The following is an 11116-nucleotide window of genomic DNA, read 5'->3' as shown; positions in this document are numbered from 1 at the left end:
AGCTCCGCATAGCGAGATTTTCGTCTCTGGAGAAAGACAAGAGGGAAAGATTAAAAGATACATTCTGCTATCATCATTATGCTGTGTGAGTCTGACTAGACAAAATGGTGATGTCTTCCTCAGCATTTCACTGTTTCACTGTTAGTTTCAAATCAGTTAAAAAGACTGAGACAGTTTCTCAGTGGAAACAGTGACTCATGACAAACTGAGCGTCCATGTTGCTTAATCCTGACCCCATTGGCGTGAATCCTCGCAGTAAATAGCTTGTGATCGCGTGACCTTTGTTAGCGAGCAGAAAAAGAAAGGCCTGACCTTCAGGCTGCTTGGTTGTTGGTTGCCCTGGCAGCTGCAACCTTGCATGAACAGCATTTTGGGAGGGGAGTGAGTTTGGCCCTGAAGTGAAAAAACACCAGCAGGCTGAGAGGTCTGTCTGTCTGCCTGTCTGACTGGCTGGCTTGGCACGACTAGCTGTGCGTGTGTGTGTGCTGGTCAGTGTAGCAGTCTGAGTTTGAGCTCCCCTACTGGACTGGCCCAGTCAAGGAGAGAATACTAAAACCTGACCTTTTTAAAGATCTAGGTGTTCTGTCGAGCCAGGCGAGATAGGGATATTTCCGTACATGTTGCCACTGCAGTGCTGTTACCACACAGAAAAGGATAGCGGCTATAAAGATATCTCAACAGAAACCCTACGCCATGAATACAGTACCACCACATATTGACAGTAAAGGGCACTGGTTAGTTTCTGATATTTTCTTTGATCAAGCTGTCCCATCTCCTTCCCAAGTCATGTGGTGAGAACATGTGGTTGTGTGTGTGTGTGTGTGTCTGTCTTACCTCCAGGGAGCTCATGGAGAGCGTGGACACGGTCTCGCTCTTGGACATCATTCCAGAGTTCCCAGAATCACCCTGTTCACACATGCTGTTGGTCATGTGGGATTCTCCGGAGATGTTCTGCATGTTGTGGACGGGCGACTCCCTCTCCGAGCAGGAGACACTGACCAGGTCTGAAGGCAGGCTCTTCAGCGCGAAACCCGGGACGCCCTCCACCCCCGCCGAGTTGGCCAGGTGGATGAGCCTGGTCTGGGGCATCTGCTGCTCGATGCTGATGTTGTACTTGGCCGTCGTGTCCTCCTTGCTGACCTTTCCGGGCCGCCCCAGGGTGCCAGTGTTGTTGTTGTTAGGCAGGATGATGTACCCTGTGCCCTCAGGCCCCCCGGCCTCCCCTGTCCCCCGTGGAGACGGCTCCCCGTCCAGCTGTTTAAAGAGCTCCCCGTCACAGATGTAGATGGACTTGGCTCCCGGCAGCTCGGTGCTGATGCCCTTGGTGGCGCCACCCTTCTCCCTGCGCAGGGTGAGAGTATGACTGGGGTAGTCTGCCACATTCTGGAGGTGGACCTTGGCCATGCTGGCAGGCATGGTGTTGAAGTTAGAGCCCTTCTGAAGGGTCAGGGGCTGGGAGGATGGCTTCTCATCACCCTGGAGAGAGGAACGCTTCAGAGTACCTGGGGAGGGAGGGAGGGAGGGAGGGAGGGAGGGAGGGAGGGAGGGAGGGAGGGAGGGAGGGAGGGAGGGCAACAGAGAGAGAGATTTGAGAGGATGCAAAACTCAGAGATAAAGAGAGGGGACTTTCAAGATGTCCAACCCAGACTTGGACATGCTATAGAATGAGTGCAAACCTTCCCACTGTTGATTTAACGAGTGACTACGCTGCCTTCCTTGAACTTCTGATCATTATCTTGAAGATTACGCCGTGACCCTGTTTTACTGCAACTGCTGGCTTGCTGTGGTGTACATCTCAATATTGAGCACAGGGCTAGACAACAGCATCAGACAACTTCCTGTCAGCATGACAAAATATCTTACAATCACTCCCCAGTCCCCACCGCTCCACACACACTCACACAAAGAAAAAGTCATTTCACTCCTCTTATATTCCATCTCCCCCTTCAGAGGGCTTGTCTGCTGTGTCTCGCGTCTCAATGGCGTTTCTGCTCCAGATGCTTTTCCTGATATCCTCTCGGGAGATAATCAGATTCCCTTCCGCTCCCAACGGACACCAGAGGAGAGCCTCTATCTGATGCTGCACTGTTGGTCGGTACATAATTATAGCACGGCCGCCTGCCTGCCGGTGGATGTGGGGGGAGATGTGGGAGACTCAGACAGCCCTATTTATCCACATATTACTGCTCCGCACTCGTTCGCACACCACCTCCCTATTGCCAAATGGCTGGGCTAAATTGCGTTATGCTGCAGTAATGTGGTGCATCTCATGTCAAAACAGTGTTTTGTGCTTCATAAGGGGCGGCTGCTGTGGAATGGGAGGGTGCTGCTAAAACAAAATACGCGTACAGCAGACAGGGAAAAGCAGGTGCAACGTTTTAATGACAGAACTCAAAGAAAAATCCACATGCATAGAGAGAGTTGTATAGGGTCAGACAGACAGACAGACGGACATACAGACGGTCAGACAGTCAGGAGGACAGACAGACGGACACCCTGCATAAACTCACTCTTTTTTTTGCCGGTACTCTTACCTCCTCTGCAAGCCATGTCGACGTCTTTCTCGAAATCAGTCTAACGAAGAAAAGAAATGTATAGAAAACCTGTTAACAAAGAGCATGTAATACATATCAAGAATATTAGACATTGTTTAAGATGAAGAATAACGTTCCATTGGTACTACCATAAGCTGAGCGTGTCCGTTCTGGAAAGATCCCCCTGAGTCTCCATTCCCGTCCTCCTGGCGGTCCACTACCCGACACTTCACTGCCTCTTGAACCTACAGTACACCATAATAAACACAGAGGTCATGACCTTTCAATGTCACAGTCGGATTTTTCTCTGCTCATCCTCCTCCCCTCCACATCACCCTCAAAACAACCAATGACTTAGTTTACTTAATCAACTTTTCCCTTTTAGCTCCTAGTGGAGCACAGAGCACACCAACCAATACATTTTTTTGAATAATAATGAATAAAAAAAGTGTAGGAGACAGAGTATCATCAAGGTGAAATGTGTCAGAGTGACAACAGGGTAAAGAATAATGTACCTCTCGGCGCAGGATGCAATGCACCATGACGATGACGAAGCCTTCCAGCGAATCAAACACAGCGAACAGGATCTGGAAGAGGGAGGAGCGTCGGTCGGTGATGGCCAGGACAGCAGACATCCAGGTGAGGGCCAGGAGAGGCAGAACCACACAGGAGCTCCACAGCGACGCCCTGGAGGATGGGAGGGGAACAGCAACCCGGGGCTAGGGTCAGTACTACAGTCAGTAGAAGATACACAAAGAGGGAAAGACTCCACTCTTGGAAAACAACTGTCTCTATTTAATACGATTTTCAATGATTTACTTGTTTGAAATGGAATCCAATGATACTAAAAACTACATGTATATTTATAATTACAATAGAAGCGTGTCAAATGTAATACATACAATATCTACTCCTAAAAAAGGCATCTATGTACTGCATGTTGCCCTTGTTGTTGAAATGATTGGCATTATGTATAGTATAATAAACCTATAACAAGGTATAGGTACATAGCTTGATGTTATAAATATACTTACAGTAGCTACCGTACATATGCTAATATCACACACAAAAACATACATCCATAATCAATTGAAATATATGTTCCATAACTGATATATACAATATGCATGTACGTTTAGGATGAGTCAATAAAACATATGAGACCAAGAGCAACAGGAAAAGGAGGAGCTGAGGTGAGTAAAGGAGGAACAAAAGTGAAATGAAGCAAAGAAACGTAACATAAAGACATACGCAAGAGGCAGAGGGCAGAGGTGTCATTAAGTGGACAGGGACTCTTCTGGTCCATATGTTCCTACAGGACAATGTCTCTCTCTCTCTCTCCTTTATCAACATGTGTATTTCTTTCCCTAACTCCTCAACTCTTCAGAGTCTTTGTTTCACATGTCCACTTGTTATCTCTGTCCTGAGTTGATGAAATGAAAGGTTTCTAGGTGTTGTTTAAAACAGATCCAAGCATTCAGACATACTCCCACTGAAGAACACATTACATAAAATATAGCTACACATCAGGCCTGGTAACAGAAACCCAAAGAGCGCGCCAAAGAGCGCGCGCACACACACACACACACACACACACACACACACACACTAATTGATAAGTCAAGTGCACTGCCCGTGAAAACCTCCTCCATGCCGATACAGATGTAGAGTTACTGTATCCATCCATAGCCTGCGGGAATTACATAGCTGAAAGCCACTGAGCCTTGCACTTTCACTCTGGCCTATATTAAAGCTGCTTTTCTGCAGTCTGTGATTCACTCACACACACACACACACACACACACACACACACACACACACACACACACACACACACACACACACACACACACACACACACACACACACACACACACACACACACACACACACCTTACAAGAACAGCACTGGAGAACAAGTTCCCAATGATTCTCAGCGAGAGTACAGGGGAAGAGAGGGAACGAAAAGGGGGGAAACAAAAAGATATAAACCAGAGGAGGAGGAAGTAGAGGAGGCATATCAAGGTAAAGGAAACAGAGGTAAGACAGCAGTATAGAATATGTGGGTAAAGAATTAGCAGGACTAACATGGCGTTACTGGTAGCTGTGGTAGAAACGTCAGCCGACGAGATAACTCCGCACTTGGCACATTTGAGCGTCATATTGTACAGTGGTACTGTCATCTGACTGCAAAGTAGTCAAATTAACACACGCTGTAACATAATTCACACAGATACAAATACACACACACACACACACACACACTTACACTCAGAGTGAGTCACAGTTCCCTCTCTCTCTAGCTCTCTCTCTCTCTCTCTCTCTCTCTCTCTCTCTCTCTCTCTCTCTCTCTCTCAGGGCTAAGGGGTATGTGTCGGGGCTGAGCCGGACAAGATACACAACCACATGGGTGGATATGTCACTAAGGGCTGATTTATTCCTCAAAGATTGATCACTGCTCCTACTATGTGAACACAACAAACGTATAGGGGATCCTAACCAACACAGAGTGAGTGGGATAATCAAGTCAACAAAGGCACTATTGCGTTCCGACATTATTCTAATCATCTTGAGTCTGTGCAGAAAAGTGCAGTGACACTGTTGCATATGATGTCACTCAAACTAGTGATTCAAAATATGATTCATAAGTGGTTAAGGTAGCCTAGCGGTTCAGAGGTTGGGCCAGTAACCGATAGGTTGCTGGTTCGAATCCCTGAGCTGACTAGGTGAAAACTATCAATGTGCCCTCGAGCAAGGCACTTAACCCTAATTGCTCCAGTCAGTCACTCTGGATAAGTGTCTGCTAAATGACCAACATGTAAAAAGAGAGATACATGTGTAACTTGTGCAGGACTGATTCTTATTGGCCAGGCACCTGTATGTGCACTGGCATGAATACACATTATATTTACCTTCTTCCTCTTATTATTCACATTGTTGAATCCTTCATTTACGTGCATTCAGCTAAATAATGATGGTATTCTTATAAATGAATAATGCAAATGTCTAATTAGAGACACTTCATGTGCCTATTGATGCTTTGAGTCTCAATTGCGTTGTTTATTTAGCTTTCTAAATGTAATTGCTGTGAATATTTTCACCCCTGGTTATTTCTCCCTACGCCTCACTGGTCAGACTGATTACTTTATACAGGCATTACTGAACACCCTGCTAAGGCTCTCACGCACACACACATGCACACACACACACACATGTAGGAATGTACACACACACATACACACACAAAGTAACACTCAAACACATGCACGCACAAACAATGAACTATGAACTCAAAGTAGTGAGTCGTGACAGGACTCTTAGCCTATATCGCCAATTAACAAATGAACAGTGTGTTTTTACGCCTGCTCATTGCTAGGTGTACATATGTGAATATGTGTACGTATGAGTGTGTGTTTCTGCATGGCTGCATTTGAACAACACAAAGGATAGACAATGAATTCTAAAGATTTCCTGAGAAGCTGTTTGTCCACTGGTACAGTAATCCACGAATACTGTAGAGAATCATCACAGTTCCCATCTATTTCTGTGTCACCCCACTTCTCCAGTGTCTGTGCTGTCATCTAATCTCCTCTCATCACATCACAAAGCCCAGTGTGGCTGTGGCCTGCCTCTCTCTGCCTGGATGCCTGGCTGGAAGTAAGAGGCACTGTACAATCTCTACAATGCCTCTTCATCATGGATGACATACTGTCTGAGAAATAATACAGCAATAATACACGAGAGGGTATGTGATTACTGAGATTATTATCAGGACGTGATGCAACAATAAACTGTCCATCCATACTTCAACACAATGGCTTGAAAGCTGCTTCATTATATTAAAATACTCCCAGAAGAAACAGAGTTCGAGAAGAACAGTGTCACAAAATGGCCGCTCGCAAAACAACAATTAAACCTTTGATTCCATATAGCCGCTGGACAGATGGATTAAAAATCACATTGTAAGAAATTCCATTTCAAGTAAAAGGGCAATACAACCAATACCCCCCCCCCCTTCTGCCATAGGCAGTGATATGAAAAGGCAATCAGTAGCTTTTGAAATACAACACCATTTCCCTCGTCTTTATGATGTGTAGACGACAGAGAGAGTTCAGTGAGAGAGAATGAAGCTGAGTAGGAAACACCCATATCCACAGGGACACATAGACCTGCTCAAATAAAATCCTGGTCTTCAATCAAACAACCAATACTCTTCAGCTTAATGCTCACTTCATTGTTCTGCCTCAACAATGTGGGTAGAAGAGATTAGATATGTGATATCCTGTGGTTCCCAGTCGAAAAACAAGGGTACAAAGCTTACCCAGTTTAATGGTATTTCTTTCACTTGGATCGTCCACTCTGTAACAATTGCCACTTTTTTCCAGTGAGCCTGGGAGGAGCCAGTCTGTATAGTGCCAACTAGGGTTAAACTAACTGAACAGCAACCTCCTAACACAGTGCTAACACTTCCTGGAAGGAGGAAACAGTACACCCCACCAGCTCTGAACAGCAACCTCCTAACACAGTGCTAACACTTCCTGGAAGGAGGAAGGAGGAAACAGTACACCCCACCAGCTCTGAACAGCAACCTCCTAACAGTGCTAACACTTCCTGGAAGGAGGAAGGAGGAAACAGTACACCCCACCAGCTCTGAACAGCAACCTCCTAACACAGTGCTAACACTTCCTGGAAGGAGGAAGGAGGAAACAGTACACCCCACCAGCTCTGCCTGGATGGGTTTACAGTTGGCCTTTCCTCTTGTCTCCTGTCTTGTCCTCTATTCTCCTGTCTGTTTCCATTTTCCCCTCCAATTAGGCTCTAATTTTAGGGGTGGAGAAAAGTGAGAGAGAGCCTCACCAGGCAGTGAGTGTACATCTAAATCTCTGAGATATGAGAGAGCGGAGCTACAGTACACCGTCCGTGCCCAATTAGGCACACCATCTAGCAATCATTCATTATCTTGATTAAACATGTTAGGTATTGAAAGGTGAGGGGGAAAAGAGGCTAACACCCTTCTGTTTTCCACGTATCCACTCTGCAGTGCCACCCTGCCCCTCCCCACAGTCCCTCCACCTCTCAGTCCACGTATCCACTATGCCCCTCCCCACAGTCCCTCCACCTCTCAGTCCACGTATCCACTCTGCCCCTCCCCACAGTCCCTCCACCTCTCAGTCCACGTATCCACTCTGCCCCTGCCCACAGTACCTCCACCTCTCAGTCCACGTATCCACTCTGCCCTTCCCCACAGTCCCTCCACCTCTCAGTCCACGTATCCACCCTGCCCCTCCCCACAGTCCCTCCACCTCTCAGTCCACATATCCACTCTGCCCCTCCCCACAGTCCCTCCACCTCTCAGTCCACGTATGCTTAATTTGATCCTTGAGAAGGCAGAGGGAGCAGAGGGGGCCCAAACAGTGAGTATAATATCAGAGAATACCATGGTATCCTACTGTGTTGTGTATATCTCCAGTCTTCTGGTGCCACCTCTGCCACCTCTCCCCTCGGTCCAGTCATCACTGATAGCCCAGTGGTCTGCTGCGTAACATCGGTGTAAAACAACCCTTAAACAACCCCCCAGTACCCACTGTGTAATCGAATGCTCACAAACACACAGGCCAAAGCACACACTCACACATCTAAACACACACGAACATACACACACCATTTCATATACTACTCTGTGCCATGTCCTATACTTCTGTCACTATTCATTCTGTATCTTAGTAATGTGACAACTTTGAACAGAACTATGGATCACAACTGTGTTCTAGATTTTGCACTGCAGTTTATGTTTATAGTTATTCTATACATCTAGTTCTTGTCTAGCTGGTTTTAGATGGAAGCTGGGATATTGACAGCAGGGAAAGAGATTCTACAATTCTACTAGTAGGGGAGTGTGAGGAGGGAGTATTAAGCCAATCAGAGTGTAAGGAGGGGATATTAAGCCAATCAGAGAGCGCTACTGCCAGGGGGAGGAGATTTAGTGGGTGGGCCATGAGCAGGGCTGATAGCCAATACAAATCAACAACAGTGGGAGGGGCAGATGTTTTACCGAATCAGTGACGAGGTGGAAAGGGGGAGCTGAGATTGAGGTGTTCCTGATTGGAGAGGAGGAGCCCTGAGTGAGAGAGAGGGGGATTCTGTGCAAACTCAAAAAGAATGTTTCAGACAGCAAAAAACAAACTTGTACAGTTCAAGAATAGATCATTGCAGAGGCAAACATGTTGTTCAGAGAAAATAAATACATAAATAAACAACAATACAGTTGGATGTACTAACTCTGGCCAATGAGGGCACAGATCAGCAGCCTGTGAGAAGGGGGGAGCAGGGGTCACCAAGAGGTCAAAGGTCAACCCTGGGGTTATATAGGGACTAAAGGTCATGACCTCACACAACTTTGGCGAGTATTGAACTGCACATGCTACTGTCTGTATTACGTAGCAGTAGTAAGTATAAACAAAGCAGCCTTTAAGACAAGTATACATGGTTGACGAAGGTTGAAAACCTTCCATCCTGTCTCAGGAACTTGGCTGTAGTATGGCTGTGGTAAAACCCCATCTCCAACAAAACAGATGTATCAGATGGAGTATGTGTTTCATACTATAGTGAGTAGCATTTTTTAACAAACACAACAGAAAATAAACCAATTTCTATGGACATAGAGACACCATTAGCGGTGTACAATAAATCAAACACATGACATTATTGTGTGCTTTGAGTGATCTCTGAGGTCACTACTCTATACCCATAGGGCCCCTGCTCCCCTTCCCTATAAAACAATCAACGAAACAAAAAAAAGAGAAAGATGGATATACAGAAATGTACATTATATAGCAACACCTGCAAATGAAGAGAAGCTGAGTGAATGTGTAAAAGCAACATACAGTATATGGCAGAGTATAATGAAACCAATATGATAGCCATGAGATGAGCACTGATGCGCCATCTTGTTTCTTAATGGCAGGGTCCGATAACCACTCCAATCTTCCCTTTTCTTATATCTCCCTCCCCACCCTCCCTCGCTCCTCTCTTCTTCTATGCCTCTCTGTCAGACCTCATCCTCTACAAATCTTCCAATCATTGATCACTGTCTGTCTTATAAAAACATCTGCATATTCCTCTCAATATCTGCTCCTTTTTATTTTCCCGCTCTCACCTCTCTCTCTCTCTGCTCTCAATATATCTCACCTCTCTCTCTGCTCTCAATATATCTCACCCCTCTGTCTCTCTCTCTCTCCCTGCTCTCAATATATCACCTCTCTCTCTGCTCTCAAGACATCTCTCCTCCCTCTCTCTCTCTCTGCTCTCAAGATATCTCACGTCTCTCTCTCTCTCTGCTCTCAATATATCTCATCTTTCTCTCTCTCTCTCTCTCTGCTCTCAATATATCTCACCTCTCTCTCTCTCTGCTCTCAATATATCTCACCTCTCTCTCTGCTCTCAATATATCTCACCCCTCTGTCTCTCTCTCTCTCCCTGCTCTCAATATATCACCTCTCTCTCTGCTCTCAAGACATCTCTCCTCCCTCTCTCTCTCTCTGCTCTCAAGATATCTCACGTCTCTCTCTCTCTCTGCTCTCAATATATCTCACCTTTCTCTCTCTCTCTCTGCTCTCAATATATCTCTCCTCCCTCTCTCTCTCTCTCTCTGCTCTCAAGATATCTCTCCTCCCTCTCTCTCCCTCTTTCTGCTCTCAATATATCTCTCCTCCCTCTCTCTCTCTCTCTGCTCTCAAGATATCTCTCCTCCCGCTCTCTCTTTCTCTCTCTCCCTCGCTCCTTTTGTCTGTGTGCTCCTATTCCCCAGCTTTTATCTCCCGTTTCTAAATTCTGTCTTCCAAAAAAATAACTCATCAATTGACTCTTTCTTCTTCTCCTGCGTTCTAAACGCGAGAGCCAATGGCATCGCTAGCCCCACCCCCAAGCGTATGCCCCCCGGCTGGTGATTGGTGGACCAGTGAGATGGATGTGTGGTAGGATAAGGCATACCCTGCCCTCTCCTTCAGTTTCATATCAGTAATGCCGTCTTTGGACACCAGTTTGTTAAATACGAGAATCCCGATAACCATGTTAACCTGTCAAAGAGAAAAGAGAGATGTGAACGAAGCAGCCAGATACAGAGAACAACTCTACAACCACTCTGTCAGTCTGACAAGGGATGACAGAAATGAGTATGATGCATGCATGTGAATTATGTCAGTTCCACACATAAAGAGAATAGCTTTACATATCAAACCTGCAGTATGTACTGTTTGTACCGTTCAAAAGTTTTGGGGTCACTTAGGCATTTCCTTGTTCTTGAAAGAAAAACACTTTTTTTTGGTCCATGAAAATAACATCAAACTGATCGGAAATGCAGTGTAGACATTGTTAATGTTGTAAATGACTATTGTAGCTGGAAACGGCTGATTTGTAATGGAATATCTACATAGGCGTACAGAGGCCCATTATCAGCAACCATCACTCCTGTGTTCCAATGGCACGTTGTGTTAGCTAATCCAAGTTTATCATTTTAAAAGGCTCATTGATCATTAGAAAACCCTTTTGAAATTATGTTAGCACAGCTGAGAACTGTTGTCCTG

General features: G+C 45.7%; 1 protein-coding gene across 3 annotated transcripts in view; it reads right to left on the bottom strand.

Annotated features, from left to right (window-relative positions):
• The window catches only part of LOC135520426 (adhesion G protein-coupled receptor B1-like), an 87178-nt gene that overhangs the window by 2128 nt on the left and 73934 nt on the right, over positions 1–11116 (bottom strand). The window contains exons 23-29 of one of the 3 annotated variants that reach the window (XM_064945985.1): positions 10524–10609; positions 4623–4721; positions 3050–3221; positions 2684–2779; positions 2535–2574; positions 835–1502; positions 1–26 (exon numbers count right to left, since the gene is read on the bottom strand). The exon at positions 1–26 is cut by the window's left edge and continues 10 nt beyond it. In XM_064945985.1, coding sequence (XP_064802057.1) covers positions 1–26; positions 835–1502; positions 2535–2574; positions 2684–2779; positions 3050–3221; positions 4623–4721; positions 10524–10609 — 1187 coding nt within the window. Of the gene's footprint in view, positions 27–834; positions 1503–2510; positions 2575–2683; positions 2780–3049; positions 3222–4622; positions 4722–10523; positions 10610–11116 lie in introns of all 3 variants that reach the window. The other 2 variants (XM_064945983.1, XM_064945984.1) reach the window with 2 other exon arrangements.

This window comes from Oncorhynchus masou, chromosome 29, assembly GCF_036934945.1.
Source record: "Oncorhynchus masou masou isolate Uvic2021 chromosome 29, UVic_Omas_1.1, whole genome shotgun sequence".
NCBI lineage: Eukaryota > Metazoa > Chordata > Actinopteri > Salmoniformes > Salmonidae > Oncorhynchus > Oncorhynchus masou.
The sequence above is the reverse complement of the archived record's forward strand: the minus strand, read 5'-3'. Positions and strand labels throughout refer to the sequence as shown.